Raw genomic sequence first — 18909 nt, forward strand, 5'->3', positions numbered from 1 at the left:
AATATGGATAAATTATGTAATGTCGGGCGAAAATTAGTGTCTACAGCTGCCCCTCTTTGTCTTTTTTCGTGTAACGAAAAATAAGACAAAGACAAAAAGACTCAAATTTTCGTTTAGTGGAGTTGAAAAATTGACTCTGAAATGATAACTCCCTGTCGAATTGAGTTGTGGATGGCCCTTCCGTCGCGAGGTTGAGTCCATCTCGAAATAATAGAGTTAAAGCCGTAGTTCGGGATTGGAATGTGGCTTCTCGTTTGTAGTCCGCATTAGAAAATATTCGACTGGAAAGTAGTTCTTTCACTCCACCATGTGGTTGACAGGCCCTCGAGCTGAATGAAATCGAACTCGACAATTTTATTGATAGATAGCCCTTCTTGCCTTGGGCTATGCTGTAAATGATATGCCCTCGAAGCTGAGTGTAATCGAACTCGGGGGTCTTTGGCAGATAGCCCTTCTCGACTTGGATATCCTTCGTCGTGAAGTTGAAATCCAATCTAAAGATGAATGTTGCTGGTGAGCACGATTCCCTTCGTCGTGAAGTTGAAACTGTGGATTGCCCCTTCGTCGTTAAGCTGAGCCTGGAATTGGATATCCTTCCTCGTGAAGTTGAAATCCAAGTAAGTTGTATTGTTCCAAGTCCAATATCCTCCGTCGTGAAGTTGAAATTGGCTCTGGGTTTGGGAAATTGTTTATTGACAACCAGCAGTCCCTTCGTCGTGAAGTTGAACTTGCGTTGTCTGGAGTCCAATATCCTTCGCAGTGAAGTTGAAATTGGCTCTGAGTTTGGGAAATTGTTTATTGACAACCAGCGGTCCCTTCGTCGTGAAGTTGAACTTGCGTTGTCTGGAGTCCAATATCCTTCGTTGTGAAGTTGAAATTGGCTCTGAAATTGGGAAATTGTTTATTGACAACCAGCGGTCCCTTCGTCGTGAAGTTGAACTTGCGTTGTCTGGAGTCCAATATCCTTCGTTGTGAAGTTGAAATTTGACTCTAAAAGCTGCAAAAAATTATGTATGTGGAAAATTATAAATATGATGCTCTAAAATATATGCAACATGAATGAATTATGCTTTATCTCTTGGACTGGAGTCCTGTGTTTTGCCTGCCAATCTGGTTCATGGAATTGACCGTGCCCCATTTGCTTCTCGAGCTTTGGCTTTACAGACCTTTCATATTTGAGACTGTCATGTTTAAAAATGTTTTTCTCCTTTTTCTTGTTTTAGGAGGGAAAATGATAAAAAATTCTGTAAAATATTGTTTGCAATTGAATCAAATTATAAACATGAGTTCAGAGTATATCAAAGGAATCAATAGCTCTTTTAATGCTTTCAGAGTTACAGCTCTTTGACAAGTGTTCAAATGGATGAGTTGGCTTTAGGTTGGTCTCCTTTCTAAGGTTTCGGTAACCCAAAATGTCATTTTTTGAAACATCGCAACATGCTTTGGCATTTTAATTGGATGCGGACAAAATGACGCAACTAGCATAATCAATTACTAGACCTTCTATTTCGGTCCTCCGAAATCTTCCATTTGTTCAAGTTTTGTAAGCTCCTCTAACAAAGGTAGTGCAGAAATATCGGTCTAAAAATGAAATTCTTGAGTGCTCGTGTGAAATTGACTATAACAGGTGTTCCTTGACTCCCTTAGTCCATCATTACTGAAAATTTATTGCTTAGATAAATTTGATTTAATTTGCCGTTATCTGGCTAGCTGAATCCATAAAGCCAGGGCGTTTAACCAATTGCTTTAGAGGGACAACTTAATATTATAATTACTTTTATCAAGTTAACTGAAGGGTTCATCTCATCACAAAGTCTTCAGCCTGACAAAAGCAGTGGAGCAAACACCGAATTGCCAAGTGTCCGAACAATGTCATTGTTTGAATGTAATCTATTCATAAAGCCAGGGCTTTCGAGTTTCCTCTGTAACCAATTGCCTTAGTGGAATAGCTCAGTTTTACGGATTTAATTTCTTAAGATTGTCAAGAAGAACCTGTTATAGTCTAGGTGTTTGTTGAAAGTAAAAAATTTCATCTTTAGAGTTTAATTTTCAAGCAACTGACCTAAACTAGATTCACTTACTCGACTATTCCATCTGTGAAGATCATTATCATCACTGAACGTCTTAAATAAAAAGTATAATAATGTCATATGCAAAAGGATGCCCCATGTTGTCCGCACCTTATGAAAGGAAAATGTTATATTGGTTAATTACAAGAGCAGGGTACGGTGTTTGAGTGTATATTCTGGGTAAAGTCAAATTCCTTGTTTTAAATCATGTTACTTCGTCAAAGATATGTAACTTTGAATCATTTCAGAGTTTCTTAATTCAGATGATATTCAAAGAATTGCAAGTTTGCAAAAGTGATTCATTGTTTAACATCTTTAAAGTAACATAAATTTATTTAAAAGTCCTTACAAAAACTTGAGAAAAAAATGAAAAAATAAATTCAAACAAAATGTCTCAAATGATGAAATGGTATTCCTCACTTGGATGCCCCCAAGTTGTTGAAGTCGATTCGATTCTTGTTACGTATTTTATGTATGATTCTCTTGATTGTGGGGTAATTCTCGATAGTGCGCCCTGGGACTCCGCTATGATTTTCGCAATGAGCGTTTTCATCATACTACCTGGGGTATGGGGCTTCATGGATTTCTCTGGATATGGTGACACCACGTGTGCGTCAAACAACTATTGGTAAAGCTCCTTATATGTCATAGGATCAAATTGTTCTCATTTTTGATGAGACATGTGAATGTAAAAAAAGGAAAACTAATGTGAATGTAAAGAAAAATAACAAAATGCACAATATGTCCTGAATGCATGATGCATGAAATGTTCGAGGCATTGATCCAAAAAATGTATCTGTTATTATAAATAATCCTTATTGGGGCAAAAGTGTTACGTCTTAAGAGACAAAAATATTTTGAAGGCATAGACCCCGAACAGCTTCTGATAGGTTGACTAGTCTTCTGCCTTCGTTTGTCACCGGTTGAATACCCTGTCAAACCGTTCCGGCTCCTTTGGCTAAAATGTGCAAATAACGAGCTGCTTGCCCCCAAAAGGTCTCGAAGGACTGCATCGCCGGCTTTCACTCTATGTCGAGCTTGTTCCAAACAAAAGTGCCATCGGAGCCCTCCACCCAAAGTTTATCGACTTGTTTCTAGAATTTATCAATAATGATCTCCAGCTTAGCTAGGGTTTCGCCATCTTGATCTCGCAGTTTTTGAAAGGACTCTCCGGGTCAGTAACATTTTCCTCGTCTTGCCCCTGCACCCTTTGCCTCCGAGTATTCTTTGACCACGGCTGGGCTTCTGAGCTTTTTATCTCTTTGTATTATAATCCCTTTGTCCATTAATGCAGATTATTCATGTTTAACAAACACATTTTTGGTGGATCAACACCTCGTTTTAAATTATGCGAATGATGAAAACAAAATGAAATAGAACAAAAATAAAAGGGGTTAGTGAGGTAAATCAAAATAAAAAAAATAAAAAATCTTACCCCACATGATAATCTACCCGAACATGCTTAATATTCCTACACATACATGATTTCTATCCCGCATGCTAATTTCAAACAAATCCTAGCCGCATATTTGTCTAGTTCGCATGCTTTGAACAGAAAATAAAGCAGGAAACAAAGTATCCTAGGGTTTGGAATGAGGTCTTGGGGTGAGCTCTAATTCCCTGCACTCTCCCGGTTTAGGTTCTAAAAAGGTACTCGAGTTCTCCTTGCCGGTGCCCCCTTGGGCTTGCCAGACCCTTAGTCCTAAGCCTATTACAAGCTTGTGTGGACTAAGTTAAACTCGAGAGGACACATTCCCTTATGCCCACACGGTGAATAAATTCACACGAAGACATAAGTTATATGAATCCCGAAGGCTACTTGCTAGGCATATGCGGTGAATAAATTCACACGAATGCGTCGCTTTCACCCCCACTTAAAACGGGTTCGGAGCTCGGGTTTAGAGCTTAGAGATGACAATTTTGAAAAAATCTGAAATAATTAACAACGTCAGTACAACTATTTATTTGAAAAATAATCAAAGATAAATAATTGGAATCGAATAAATAAATTAAAATTTAAATTTACCGTTTTCGCATAAAAGACAACCGAAAATTAATTTCGGCCTGACTTACTTACCTATCCCCAGCGGAGTCGCCAAGCTGTCGCAACTGTCTTTCGGTTTGGGCCCCGGAATTGAGCTTTGACTTGAAAATGTGGATTGGAGTCGCCACCGACCACTTTAAAACGAATTTAGGTGGGTCGGACACCATCTTACCCGATCTGCGTTGTACTAGAAATGTGTCGGGTTCGGGAGTCGGTTACAGCCAAGGAAGGATTAGCACCCTTGTACTGCCCTTTCGGTACCAATTAATTTATCGGTTGTCTTTAATTGTGAAAATTAAGAGTTTAAATTAAAATTTTAAAATCCGATTCAAATTGCTTATCTTTGATTGGTTGAAGTTCTTCTAAAAGAGTAGAAAATGTTAAATAAAATAAAAAAAATATTAAAAAATATTAAATACATAAAAATGAAAAAAAATAGAAAATAAAAATAAAATAATAAATCGAATGGAAAAAGTAAAAATAATAAAAATAAACAAATCAAAGGGAAAAAAACAAACTGAAACTTAACTATTATGGTACTTGTATGATATATATGTACTAGTAAAAAAAACATTATATGCGTTAACCAATCTCCACTTGCACAAATTTGAAACTTGGATGGTTGATGTGTGATTGTGAAGTGGGGCAAGTGTCATGGTGGTTCGGTCCACAGGTGTAAATGGCGTGATTTGTGAGGCCATAATAATAAACAATGATAAGGGTCATGTGATGGTGCAGAAATAGGACCAAAATAAAATCATTCAAAACTAGAATGGTTTAATGTAGAAACAACCCATGCGTTAAGAAATGCAGTACATATTTAAAATACAAAGAGAAATTAAAAGAGAGCCCACCCTTTTTCTTTTACCAGATTAACACGAGAAGGAGAGAAAGCTTTGCCACCCTCTCGCCGGGAAGGGATAACCGCTTGTCGCCAATCTCCGATGGCCGTTCAACACCAAACTTCAAGGGAAGGTTCGTCTCGATGCTAGGAATTCGGATTCGGCCTTCGTTTTTCCTATTGTTCGTCTCTTTCTCTACCGTGTTTTTTCTTGTCGTGTTTCTTGTATAATTTCCTTGTGCGTTTTGTGTGTCCTCCCAATTTTCATCCCCTCGTACAAGATATTAAAGAAGTGAAAATGGCAACTTATCGAGTAACAGCCAATGAATGAGTGCGGCGAGGAAGCAATTGATCGTTTGGAAGCCACATGAAAGTAACAAAACACGACAAAGGGGTTTTGCACTTTAAAAAAGAGATGGAATGAAAATCAAAATGAAAACCAAAGGTCCCCCCATTTTTGATGAAATTCCCCGCCTCTGTTCCTTGCATGCGTATTTATAGCTTTAGAACTCTATTTTTAGCTCGATTTTTCGAGAGATTTGCGTTTTCTATTTTTAATTTGGTGGTACGACGGAAAGCTCGGAAGATGGTTGCCGTTGGCGTGAAGCGCGAAGACTCTCCAAGAGTTCTCCATCTGGCTTGTTGCGGCAGTGAATGGCAGAATGAGAGAAACCCTAACTCACCTAGGGTTACACATGTGTTGGGCTTTGCTTGTAACGGGCTTTGGGTTTGAGCCTGATACAAAACCAAGCAACATTACTATATGTAAATTCATATGTAAAAAAAATGTATATATAATGTATACAGGTGCATGCACTTAAGTAACTTCATAAATATGCAATGCGTATTCACCATATAATATATGTATATAATATACTATAAATAAGTCATATAATAAATATGGATAAATTATGTAATGTGGGCGAAAATTAGTGTCTACAATGTATTTTACTCATATTTCTCTCATATGAGTGACTTTTCACGAAACACATTCAAAATCAACGAAATTAAACAAAAAAATCTATCATTTTTAAGGGTTTGAGTATAGGTGCTTATCGAGTGAGTCGATTGCAAGTTTGCAATACTCGACTCATGCTTATTAAAAAATCTTATTGCTCAACTCGATTTGTTGTTTATTGCTTGATTTGACTCGTTGCTTATTAAGCTCACCCGAATTTTTATATTGTTTTTTTAATCATAGGTAAAATATACTAATACTATATAAAACTTAATATAAACATAAATTAAAAAATTTAACCAAAAAATTATAAAAGAATGTATGAAACAATTTCAAATTATAAACTCCAAAGTAACAATCCACAAATACACCAAACTAAAATTAATAGATTAGTAAAATAGTAGTTAATTATTAATTAGTAATTTATCATATTTTTTATTATTTATTAAAGAATTAATAATTATTATTTAGACTTTCTCTTTTTGAAATGAATAATTTTTTAAGGTAATTGCTAAAAAATTATAAAAAAAATTAATGAACTGCTCACGAACTTATCAAGTCGAGTTGGACCTTACTCGACTCAACTCGTTAAGGTTTCAAGTCAAGTTCAAGTTTGAGTCGAGTCAACTAGAATCGAGCATTGATCGAGTCGAATTCGAGCAACTCACGAGCTGCATAACTCATTAAGCAACCCTAGATTTGAGGACTTTCTTAGATTTAAGCGAACGATAAGAAGCATTATTTCGAGAACACGAATATATACTCCAAAATTAACCTCATCTAACTATCATCGAAAAAGATCCAAATATGGGCACCTCAAATTTTTAAATGGATTTTTATCGATTTCAATATAATTATTATCATTTGATTTACTATAAAATAACTTCGTGCAATATATTACTAATTTCATTTCGCCTTTTAAGATTTAATTTTGATAAAATAATTATTCAATTATAAGAACGACATAATAATTTCGCATATGATTAAATTTGACATTTTTTTTATAAATTATAATAATACTAATATAATTGAATGCAAGAAATAAAAGAAAAAAAGAACGTTCAAAAAGTTGAGCGGTAATAGAACTGTTTAAGAGGAAATTACTTTTGCAATCAATTTAAAATGTTCACCAGAAATTAAAAAGAGTTTGAAATATATATATATATATATTATATGGAATTTTAACGATTTTAGAATATTTTTTAACATCTCAAAAGGATCAAATAATATTATTTTTTTTAAAAATCGAAGATTAATTTTCTTTTAAGTTTTGGGCATGGAGTCCCGCCAATATTTCATGTGTCTCAACTGAATATATACATTGACCGAATTGTTAACAGCTCTCTATTAGTTTTTTTTTACCGAATTGTTAACAGCTCTCTATTAGTTAAATGCTAAAAATGGGTCATAAGAATTCCTCCAACATTTCTCGCAACAAAAATTCTTCAGTTTAATACTTGAGGATAAGAATTGTCTCGTCAAATTCAATGGTGTTGAATGTTGACACAACCAGCTCGTCAATGGTGGTATTGTTGCTAATTTTAGTTATGTATTTAGTCCGATATCTTGGGAATATGCAACCTTGCAACTGTTTAAAATAAAAACCTGAATCTTATAAAGAAAAATCTGAAATGAAAAAAAATAGATGCGTGAATGATATGATGCATGCAGGTGAGAAATAGCCATAACGTTCTCCTGCTTTTGATTCTCTTTCTCTGCTCCATTTCTACCGTGATTCTGTTTCCGGAGCCTCCTTTTTTCTTCAGTTTCATTGCGTTGTAAGAAGAAAAGGCAAGAAATGATTTGCTTTGCAAGAGCAATTAGGAGGGTTTTTGTTGAATTTCCTAGATACGATTATGGGGTTTTGATATTGTTAATTTGATGATTCAATTTGTTGACAGGGTTGAGAACCAAGGTGAAATAAACGATCCAAAATGGCTGCCGCCGACACTGAAATTCACAGCTTCTTAAGCAACACCATTTATTCTTCATTGCCTCTTCTCGTCGAGGTTTGATTTTATAATGATTTGACAGTTCCCTCTTTCATCAACATTCTTGCTTTTCTCGTTGGATGAATTCCTTTTGGCGTTTTCTTCAAACAATGGAAGGCATAACGTTTCATCATTTTATCGATAATTACATGTTGTAGAAAGTTTTGGATGGTAGGCCATGAATCCCGTTTCTACAAATATTAAATGTTTTGCAGCAATCAGTAGAAACATTTTCTGTCAAATTGTCTTTGTGAGCCGTAATTGCATGCAAGAGCTTTAGGAAGTCAAAGAAGTTTGATTTTCTTTTAGAAACTGTTCATCATGGAGTGGCTGAATATCGACGCTCAATACTCATATGAAAAATAGGAAGTTAATACACACACATACACACACACACATATATATATGTCCCCCATACACGTTAAATTTCTTGGTTTGCACTTTGGTTGCTCAGTTTCCATCTGATACGTCTTGGTTTACATTTTGATTCTCGTCCCTGTGAACAGGAAATGTCTGTTATTATGCGTCATGGTTCGTTTTCTTTCGGAAGATATGCCGATGACTCGATTTCATGGGAGAAAAGGACAGTTTTTAGTTACGATAGACGTCAAGAGGAACTAGAGAAGCTCAAGGCCTTAGGAATAGTTGCTCAAAAGAAGGCCTATTTTGATGAATTCTTCAAGAATGTTGGACTCGTGAAAGCATCACCAGCCAATCAGCAACAAACCAACCAATCTGGTCCTAGTCAAGATACAAAAGATGGTGCCAAAGAAGAAGGAAATGACACTGATGCTGCTGTTGTAGAAAAGGAAAGAAAACTGAGCAATGCTAATCAAATTCAGATCCCAGACAGCCTGGGAATTTTGAACAATAGGGAACCATCTTGCCAGGAAGCAAAATATTGCTCTGCTGAAAATAATGATGCTACCATAAAAGAAGGAACGAATATGGTTCCACTGGAAAATTCTTTTGAAGAAGCTTCCGTTTCTCATCCTCCATTGCCCGAGGGAAATCTAAGATGTGTCGAGCAGAAATGCATTGCCTCCGGCAAAGTGAAGCAAACTACTAACAGAACGACACAGCATGGCACTGTTTTAAAGGATAAGGTAAATAAGTTCGATATCTTTTATAACTAAATGCTTATATATATATACATGTATATATAAAAGCTGATGTTCTTAATTTCGGTTTTTGTTTTACGTCTTGATCAGGGGAATACTGTTTCTGCTATTAAAAACAAAGCAAAGGTGCAACACATTACTAAAGATGTTGGTATAAAATCGAAGCCAAATCCATCTCTTTGCCGGGAAGCTAGTGTCAAGGTTAATAAAAGTGTCATTTTAGGCAAAGAAAATACCCCAAATGCTGTAAGAAGTATTAGTAGACAAATTACTGGATCACGCTCTAGCTTACCTAGATTGTATGGACCATCAAAACGTGGTGGCCTGGTGTCTTCTTCTTCTTCTGGACCATCAAAACGTGGTAGCCTTGTGTCTTCTTCTTCTTCTTCTAGCACTGGCATTAGAAGAACTGAAGCAAAGCCTTTTTCAAATAGAACCAAACAAGAAACAGAGTTGCCGGTGCAAATTCCTAGTGCTAAAGTATCAAGGCTGGTGTCATTTTCTTCTATCTGTAGCATTATAAAAACTGAAGCTAAGCCAAATTTAAAAAGAACCACACAAGAAAAAGGGTTACCAGTGCAAATTCCCAGCGCTCAAGTAACAAGGCTAGTGTCATCTTCTTCTAGCTCTAGCATTAGAAAAACACAAGCCAAGGCAAGTTTAAAAGGAACCAGACAAGAAAAAGAGTTGCCAGTGAAAATTTCCAGAACTCGAGTAACAAGACTGGTGTCATCTTCTTCTAGCTCCAGCTCTAGCACTAGCAATACTGAAGTCAAGCCATCTTCAAAAAGAACCAATCATAGAACAGAGCTGCCAGTGCAAATTCCCAGTGCTCAAGTAACAAGATCGGTGTCATCTTCTTCTAGCTCTAGAACTAGTAAAACAGAAGCCAAGCCATCTTCAAAAAGAACCAATCAAGAAAAAGAGCTTCCAGAGCAAATTTCCAGCGCTCAAGTAAGAAGACTAGCGTTATCTTCTGCTAGCTCAAGCATTAAAAAAACAGAAGTCAAACCAAGTTTAAAAAGAACCAAACAAGAAACCGAGCTTCCAGAGAAAATTTGCAACGCTCAAGTAACAAGGTTAGTTTCATCTTCTTCTAGCTCTAGCATTAAAAAAACTGAGGTCAAGCCATCTTCAAAAGGAACCAATAAAGAAACAGAGTTTCCTGTGCAAATTCCCAACGCTCAAGTAACAAGCCTGGTGTCATCTTCTTCTAGCTCTAGCTCTAGCATTATCAATACTGAAGACAAATCATATTTAAAAAGAACCAATCAAGAAACAAAGTTGCCAGTGCAAATTCCCAGCGATCAAGAAACAAGGTTGGTGTCATCTTCTAGCTCCTGTATTAGAAAAACAGAAGCCACGACATGTTCAGACAGAACCAATCTGCGAATTCTCTGCACTCAAGTAACGCGGGTGGTATCATCTTCTTCCAAGTCTATCATTACTAACACTGAAGCAAAGTCAGGTACAAAAAGAACCGATCAAGAAACAGAGTTGCCAGTGCAAATTCCGAGCGCTCAAGTAACAATGCCGGTATCATCTGCTATTAGCTCTAGCATCAGAAAAGCTAAAGCCAACCCAAGTTCAAATTCAGGACGTTCAAGAACTAAACCAAAAACAAGTGCACTACTTTCCAAATCTTCTAAGGTGAAGCAATTTGCAATTTCTTTTTCTTTCTTTTTTATTTATTTGTCCATTCTCCTGACGAGCACATAACATACATTTGTAGAGCGTTTCCAAAAACATTGCTCAGACTGATGGAATTGGAGTTGAACAGATCCAAACTTGTAACAAAAAGCAAAAAGTGGAACAGGTATGCTTTAACCTGATATAAACATAATTTATTGTTATTGTAAAATTAAATTACTTCGATTAATTAATTCATAATAAATTATATGTGTGCAGCGAAAGGACAAGGCTCTACAAGTTGGACTTATAAGAGATGCAAAACAAACCTCAACTCGCTTGTCTTGTTCTGACAAGTCTTCAGTGCAAAAACTTGTTAACAAGGTCGCTCATGGCTTACTCTAATCCTTAATATCTTCACAAATTTACAGTATATGCATTGGTTTCCATTGCTTGAAACTTTTGAGCTGGTTTTATTTTGTATTACCTGGAAACAATTTTGTGATATTACATTTATCAAGAAAAATATACCTCAAACAATTGATTTGTCTTATTTTGTGTTTAGATTGAATCTTTGGAGTATGCAAAATTGAAGTTTGATCAAACAACCAAAAGGTATGTCAGCTTTGCTTGTCTTTCCCCACTACATGTTACGACTTACTGTGTTTGGGATTGATGGCTTAGCTAATCAAATGGGAACTAATACCTTTCAGCTCATTAAATGAAAACCGAAATCTTAGGACTCGTTCGAGAGAGACTCAGACCTCTCGTTAAGGTGTTTCATAAAAGCATAATCTAAGCCTTAAGTAAAGAACCAAAATTAAGCGTCTTTCCTAGCACAGATCGGACCCTAACACTGTCTTATCTGCAGTTCCTTAAAACCTTTTCCACAATTTGTTTCAGGGTGATCTGTTTTTGCATTTATATATAACTTATATCAATCATTTTAGACTAACCACATATTACACAGGCAAAAGAAGCCATGCTAGCGGTGAAAGCGGAAACGGGTTTGGATCAGTTAGTGTTTCTTGCAGCAGAAGGAATTAGTTATCAGCTGAAACAACCTTGGTAGCAAGAGGATGAAATGAGTACATCTAAACATTGCTGATAGTTTTGAATACAAATTTGTTAGCCTGTAAATATTTAGAAATATAGAATATTCCAGGTGTAGATATGCCTTTGGAATTAATATGAGATTTGACATTCATGCCGTTGATGTATTATTTCAACTTCAAGAGTTAGGAAATGATTTGTTTCAATTTAATCAAATTTGTGACATTCCGTTTCATTTCTATCTACTGTATAATTACGATTAATACATCTAAAACGAATTAATAAAAATAATTCATGCATTATGAGACTATAAAAACCTCAAATTTATCAATACCTCAACAACAACAACAAAACCCTATTTTCATATGCAATGGGATAAGAGGTTATCTTTAAACTGAGATTTAATTGTCTTCTTTAATTTATTTGCCTCACTAAATTCAAAGCTTATATCAATTCTTTTATACAACATATACAGATAAGTTGGTCTTTCAGTTTATCCATGTAAGTTAAAAAAAGGACATGAGAAGTTGAAAAAAGAAGAATAAAATATTAGAACTTTTTAATTACTTATTAGCCAAAAACAAATCGATATATTTAATTATTTTTGTTTCATTTTCCATCTTTAATTTTTTTATATGTTTTGTTTTCTTAAATTTGTATGATATTTTAATTATTATTAATTTATGATTTTAATTTTTTAAAATGATTCGTTTTTTTCCCCTCAACAAACGCATTTCACTGATGCTAAAATCGTAGCAGAAGAGCAGAAGTACTCGCGGGAATAAAGGGAAGAACGGTTGCTCTAAAGGGACGTCTACTAATGCGCCACGTAGAAGCTTGGAGTTGTTAACGCCACGGTCCTTCCTTCTCAAAAATCACCCTTCTCACCGTTGCAGAAACAAACAAACAACGAAAAAGAAGAAGAAGAAACGAAGATGGCGTCGTTCGATCAAGCGCCGCACGGTGACTCAAAGCCCGGTGAGAAGATTTTCAAGACCAAGTGTGCTCAGTGCCACACCGTCGAAAAAGGCGCCAGTCACAAGCAAGGTTGCCAATGCTTTCATTTTTATTTTTGTTTTGGAATTAATATAATCTGATTTGCGTTACGATGCGGTCGAAATTTTATTTGGATTCCATTACTTGAATATATGTGGCAGGACCGAATCTTAACGGTCTGTTTGGAAGGCAATCGGGAACGGCTTCAGGTTATTCGTACTCCGCCGCTAATAAGAGCATGGGTGTGATTTGGGAGGAGACAACTTTGTACGATTACCTGCTCAACCCTAAGAAGGCAATTCACTTTCTTTCAAAAACTCATTTTCTTCCTTATTTTCGAATGATCTGCCTAATCTTTTTTATTGGTAATATACATTTCTCATGCTCTTTGTTTCTCAATCTTATGGTTGGACGATTGTGATTCGATTCTTGCTCTGAGCTTTCCCGGTATTGACAATAGAAAGAAGATCAATAATCATTTGCTGGATTTTCCCCATTTTCTTATGGTTTAGTGAAGTAATAGCCTAGTTTGATATGTGCTGAGTGCATACATTCAGGACCTTTGTATGGATGAATATTTGTATACTCGATCTTTTGAAAGTTCGTTCATATATTTAGAGAATCATGTTCCATACTTAGAAAGTAACCTAATCTTCTACGTTATATGTGTTATTTTTCAAATCTTGATTCTGTTTAATGTGTTATGTTTTTCGTGTAAACCACGGCATGTTAATAATTCATATTATATAGATTCAACACATTCGTATATTATTATCATCATCATGTTTGAATTATCTTCTTGTGTCTTGTCGGAAATCACCTGCTATGACTATTACTTTTTTTTATAGGAATGGAATGTCTCGTTAAAAACCCCCTTCTTAATTAATGGAACTTTATATTAAGCTCTTAATGGAAGGAGGAAAAGAGTGCCTTAAATTTTATTAATAATAAAAAGCTACATAAGATTTAACCATTACACCAAATTACAGTACAAAAAACTTCAAAACTCCTCCTGCCATAAAAACCTTCACACTGGACCATAAAAACCACAGTTGAAACCTAACAATTAACCTATCCCTTTCTTAGCTAAATTGTCTGTCTCCTCATTGCACGCCCTTGGAATCAACCTCACTGAATGTAACTTACCATTGATGAGAGACAAAATCTGATAAACTAGAGGCGAGAAAAAAACAGGAGCCAAAACCGGGGCCTGAATCCATTCCACTGCAGACTTACAATCATTCTCAACAATCAACTTACCATTGCTATGACTATTACTCAGATGCATAAAATATTGTGTGCAGTACATCCCGGGAACAAAAATGGTTTTCCCTGGATTGAAGAAGCCACAGGAACGTGCTGATCTCATTGCATATTTGAAGGAATCTACGGCCTAGATGGGTTTTCCAACACTTTTGCTTTTAGCTGTTCAATTTTGCAGTCATCAGAGATTGTTTCTCAGAACGAGGATATAATTAAGTAGACCTTCAAGGTCAGCCGTACTCTGCAGAAAGAGCATTCATTCATTCATTCCTTGCAATTGTTTTTATTTTTTCGAGAATAGTTCGCCATTGCTGGCTAATGTAAGGCTTTTTTTTCAATTACATTGTTTTTCATTGTTTTTTGAACTTTTAAATAGATTATTTGCTTCTCCGATTGTGTTCTATAGGGTGAAATGTTTGAATTTAGCTATGCTTTTTATGAATCTGAAACCTACTTGTCTATACGAGGCGGTTTATGTGTCCTCGGTGTCTGTCGTGTCTTACATCCCGTGAACCTAATGCCCCCCTAAGGGGTATATTTTTCTAGAGGAAGATGTTTAGAAAAGTTCGTTTAAGTTCAAATAGATCTGTCGATACTAGTTGGAACGTGAGAACATGATCTAGCCCAACATGATTCCATCTGATATGAAATTGGAATTGACTCGGGACTTGAAATAACTTGTATCAAAAAGTGATTGTGATTCAAATTTGAAACGACTTGAAAATTTTAAAACCCAAATTAATAGATCAACTCGGCTCTGTAATTGACAGATCGAACGACAATTTATTAGAAGTAAAATGATAACTAAGAATGTAGTTTTATTAATAGTGCGTTGAGAAATCAAATGGGCACTCTTCTGCAAATGAAGTGAACAAGGGATTGTAGGAAGCTTTTAGAAGTTTCCTCCTTATTAGGCAGCTTTAAGAGGTGAGCCACTTTTGAAAATCCTAGATGTTGCTTACGGTACACGGAGTCATCAATCTCACCATATGAATGTTTCATCTCCTCTGAGAAGAGTTTTGGCTTTGTCAGTGCCCATTGCATTGCCCATATTGCTAAAGGTCTCATGTAACATAAGGATCGGTATTCGTCGTCAGTATTCCACCCTTCTGGAGTCTGGAAGGAGTATCTATAAAACAAAGGCACAACAGAAATAAATAAGTCAAACTTCCAATGGCAGAGAAACTCGTCTATCCTAGTAATGGAAGTTCGGATAACCATTTTCAACATCTTTGACCATTTTTTTTCTATTGGTTTCTTTCTATAAATATGTGTAGCTCAAATAGAAACTTACCCGAGACCTTGCTGTGACCAAGCGGCTTCATAAGCACCAGCTGCCGTTTTAAATGCCGTTTCAACCATCCCCACCTGAATCATGGTTGCTGCAAGAGCATATGTAACTCCAGCCCAAATTTCCCTTGATTGCATACCTGTCAAATCAACACTTCCGTCCGGAAGCATCCCATTTACTGCACCACGTGTGCCTCCTTTCACCTTCAAGACGTTGAAATCATAAATCTTTTGGAGTGCAGTTCTTACTTTGTCATCATCAGCAATTGGCATGAGACCACTTGCTCCAGCATACCTACATCATCATCCAATTGAGTCCACATTTGCATGCCATAAACAGATAAAGAGTCTTTATGTAAAATAGGAAGCATGGCGATACCTATAGTTCAAATAATAATGTTCTTATTGTATCAGTAAGGACATTAGAATCTGAATTTGCCTCAAATTTGAAAGGAAGATTGCATAAGGACATTAGAATCTGAATTTGGCTTACTATAACAGATTAGAGTAATAGGAGTATACAACTTCCATCAGTTTTCAGAACATAAAAGGAATATACAAATTCAACTAAGGGTAAATTTTACACAGAAAAGATGATATGTTCTATAGTAAAGCTGTGCTACGTGTAAATCTATTCTGTTTATAGTTTCCGTGTTGAAGGAAGCATGGGCACCAGAGCTGCACGGCAGGTTTTCAAGGAATAGTCTAGGCTAAACTACAAAACCATCTACATGTAGTGCAAGCTAAAATCTTTTTCGTATGTGATTTATAAGTTATGAAAGTACTCCTATGAGGGCATAAAAGGTTAACATGATCAACTAAAGAAGTGGGAAGTACTGGAAATGCGAGATAAAGATATAAATAGACCGATGGCTATGGTATGTCATTTATTTTCAGTATATGCAGAGCATTTTAATGCAAATTGGAGGGGTGGAGTAGCTGTATGCTAACCATTGTCCAGCCAATTGATCAGCTAGAATACTCTTGCTGGAACTACTTGCCGTGTTGTCATAGTTGAAGTAGGATCCATTCCACAATGTGCCATATACGGATTTTGCATTTTGATACTTTGTATGAAAATAGGCGGCAGATGCGTTATCACCCACTAGATGAGCAATAGATGAAGCTGCTTGGAGGGCTGCCACCCATAGCCCCCCACTATATGCACTCACACCATCAACAGGCCATACATCGTATGTTTGATCAGGGAACCCTTCATTCTCAATCATCCCATCTCCATCTTTATCAAATTGATCCATAAAAGCCATTGCAGCATAAACTGAAGGCCAAACAGCCTGTGCAAAACTCTTGTCTCCTGTAGCAACGATATCCCTATGTACTTGGAGAACAAACTTGGGATTCAAATCTTTCCAGTTATCTGTATTAAATAGATTATAAGAATTTACTTCAAACCAAGGGTCATTAAGCCCAATATCATGTGGAACGGCACCGAGAATCTTTCTCGGAACCCACTTCCCGTCACTCATAATTTCCATCTTGCTTGGATCATGCATCATAACTGCTGCTGCAAAGTCTCTCTGGATGCTCAGTTCAAGTTTTGGGAATAGCATGAGCAGTGCAAAAGATGAGTAGAAATGAACATCATAAGTGTTGAACATGAGGTACTCACTCCCTTCAAAATAAAGGAACTGACCAATGTTTTCTTCTCCATCTTTTAGTAATTGGGTTCCAAAAGCAGCATTTGATGTCAGAGGAATATCTGCCTTCTCAAGTGTCGATGCCATCCTTTCTAGGATTTCAATAGCTATATTTTTATGATTTTCGGTGTTAATTACTTTATCGAGATGTGATCCCGACTTTCCAAGGCAAAACTTTCTATCTCTCAGGGATGCTAAACTTCTTGTTGGAGGTAATCCATCTGAAGGAAGTAAAAGTTAGTTTTCTATAATCAGGTTGAACTAAACTGAAGCTATAATATATATATATATTAAGCTCCATAAATACCTGTCCATATTGTCCCCCCTGCATTAAGGTAGTAGAGTTCATTGAAGAGTGTGACAGGGTACCTGGGAATTTTTGTCATGCTTTTAATACTTGTTCAACAAGCTGGAATATTCTCAAGCAGAAAATTCATTTAACCTTACCAGTCAGGAAATCTTTTGTCTTCAAGAATTGGTCTCTGCCATAATTCTATCTGGGATTCCCAGGTGGAATGTTCTAGATTCAAAATAATCAGGACACAAACATTCACCAAATGAGCATTTTTGTTATTTCACCCAATGGGATGTTCCAAAGAAAAATAATTCCATAGTTATTTATCACAAGAAATTCTTTACCCATTAGATTTTGACTGTTTCAGTGCTAAGCTAAATTAAAAATAATATTAGTAAAATTGCAGCCATTGAAAGATGGTAAGTAAATATAATTCATTAAGTAGTGTGATAAAGTGAACTTCATCCTGCGAAACTTTTAGCCGTGACAGACAGTGTAAACATACCTAAAATAGCATCATTTGCAATCTTTGCAGCTGCTTCACCTAAAGTGCCATAATATCTTGAATAGCGCCTGTTATTGGAGAAATATTTGATTAGTTCACAGTAGTATAACTGTCGCGAATTAGATTTACGAAGTTCCGAAAAAGGGGGAAAACCAATGAACTAACTTGTAGTATGTCTTGTCACCAAATCTGACTTCTGGACTGTCCCATGCAAGGGAGAATGTGACTCTACGGACAGAACCAGGAGGAACACTCAAGGAGGCTGCTACAGCTGCTCCTATGGATGATCCTGGTTTTGAAGGCGAACAATCTTCATAACCAAGGTTGTCAAACGATCCATTCTGTATGTGATTAGATCAACCAAAACTTTATTTCTATAAATTGAATAAAGTGAAAAAAGAAATACTGAGTATGAAAAAGTCAGAAGTGTTTATGAATGTACTAAATTGAATTATTTGAAATGTGAAAACTATATATAAGAAAAAAGTTGGTAGAGAAGAATATCACCAACCTTTTTAATTTCATGCCACATATCTTTCGCACTGATTCCTCCAGAATTGCCAGATATAATGAAACAAGGACATTCAGAGACATGTACTTCATTAGTTTCTTTTGCAGCAATGGCAAACGTAAGTGGAGATTGTCCTTTGGTTGTTCTGTGAAAAATATACTTCCTATTAATGGCATGAGGTGTAACTTTTTCTTCAAATTAGGTATTCTTTAGTACGCTTTCAGAATAATTTTTCATTCAATTTAACAGGATGGTATCAGAGTTCTAGCGTTCGAATCTGAACAACTATTTTCCCTTTAATATATCATCACCCAGTATCTTATTATCCACAGATTTTTGTTATAATCTTATCGCCCAGTGAAAACAAGAATCTATTACAAATTACTCAAACTAAGGAAAGGACTTACTTATGATGTAAAAGTACTCCACGAACTCCATCTTCTATTCTGTTTGTAATATAACATTGTGAATGGAATAAAATTATTTATACCAATGAATTACTGAATTAATACAAGAAGAATAGTATAAAACAAAAAATTAGATTAAAGACCACTTATTATAATCTTACTTCATCTTTGAGTTGAAGTGACCACCAGATATTCCAGAGAACCCACCCACTGAGTTCTGAAAAAAAAGTCATAGAAACATGCTCCAAATCTGTTGATTACAAAAAAAAAATGAACAA

General features: G+C 35.9%; 3 protein-coding genes across 5 annotated transcripts; 2 read left to right on the forward strand and 1 right to left on the reverse strand.

Annotated features, from left to right (window-relative positions):
* The first annotated feature begins 8850 nt into the window (after positions 1-8850).
* On the forward strand, positions 8851-11700 carry LOC120125072 (uncharacterized protein DDB_G0271670-like). The gene is made up of 7 exons (XM_039143572.1): positions 8851-9009; positions 9115-9351; positions 9459-9483; positions 9602-10567; positions 10782-10840; positions 11219-11267; positions 11597-11700. Exons 1-7 carry the CDS (start codon positions 8851-8853, stop codon positions 11698-11700), a joined length of 1599 nt encoding a protein of 532 aa, XP_038999503.1.
* An 857-nt stretch (positions 11701-12557) lies between these two features.
* LOC120125019 (cytochrome c-like) lies at positions 12558-14243 on the forward strand. 3 transcript variants are annotated; one of them, XM_039143543.1, is made up of 3 exons: positions 12560-12753; positions 12864-12997; positions 14007-14243. In XM_039143543.1, exons 1-3 carry the CDS (start codon positions 12642-12644, stop codon positions 14097-14099), a joined length of 339 nt encoding a protein of 112 aa, XP_038999474.1. In that variant the 5' UTR covers positions 12560-12641; the 3' UTR covers positions 14100-14243. The 3 variants fall into 3 exon arrangements, with proteins under 3 accessions (XP_038999469.1, XP_038999474.1, XP_038999479.1); XM_039143548.1 differs by having other exon boundaries at positions 12562-12753; positions 12864-13041; positions 13967-14088; XM_039143538.1 differs by lacking the exon at positions 14007-14243 and having other exon boundaries at positions 12558-12753; positions 12864-13225.
* A 540-nt stretch (positions 14244-14783) lies between these two features.
* Positions 14784-18909, reverse strand: LOC120125104 (non-lysosomal glucosylceramidase-like). The gene is made up of 10 exons (XM_039143600.1): positions 18793-18909; positions 18632-18670; positions 18225-18369; positions 17879-18054; positions 17714-17781; positions 17361-17433; positions 17221-17282; positions 16207-17134; positions 15260-15550; positions 14784-15094 (listed from the first exon to the last, which is right to left on the reverse strand). Exons 1-10 carry the CDS (start codon positions 18795-18797, stop codon positions 14806-14808), a joined length of 2076 nt encoding a protein of 691 aa, XP_038999531.1. The 5' UTR covers positions 18798-18909; the 3' UTR covers positions 14784-14805.

This window comes from Hibiscus syriacus, unplaced genomic scaffold (assembly GCF_006381635.1).
Source record: "Hibiscus syriacus cultivar Baekdansim isolate YM2019G1 unplaced genomic scaffold, ASM638163v2 tig00001330_pilon, whole genome shotgun sequence".
NCBI classification, from domain to species: Eukaryota; Viridiplantae; Streptophyta; class Magnoliopsida; order Malvales; family Malvaceae; genus Hibiscus; species Hibiscus syriacus.

Coding starts and splice junctions, on each gene's coding strand:
- LOC120125072 (XM_039143572.1), top strand. CDS start 8,851: ATGGTTCCACTGGAAAATTCTTTTGAAGAAGCTTCCGTTTCTCATCCT. Junction 10,568..10,781: donor AGTAACAATGCCGGTATCAT/CTGCTATTAGCT, acceptor ACATTGCTCAGA/CTGATGGAATTGGAGTTGAA. Junction 10,841..11,218: donor AAAAGCAAAAAGTGGAACAG/GTATGCTTTAAC, acceptor TTTTGTGTTTAG/ATTGAATCTTTGGAGTATGC.
- LOC120125104 (XM_039143600.1), bottom strand. Junction 17,782..17,878: donor GGTGACAAGACATACTACAA/GTTAGTTCATTG, acceptor CTCCAATAACAG/GCGCTATTCAAGATATTATG. Junction 17,283..17,360: donor GACAAAAGATTTCCTGACTG/GTAAGGTTAAAT, acceptor AAAAATTCCCAG/GTACCCTGTCACACTCTTCA.
- LOC120125019 (XM_039143538.1), top strand. CDS start 12,642: ATGGCGTCGTTCGATCAAGCGCCGCACGGTGACTCAAAGCCCGGTGAG. Junction 12,754..12,863: donor AGGCGCCAGTCACAAGCAAG/GTTGCCAATGCT, acceptor TATATGTGGCAG/GACCGAATCTTAACGGTCTG.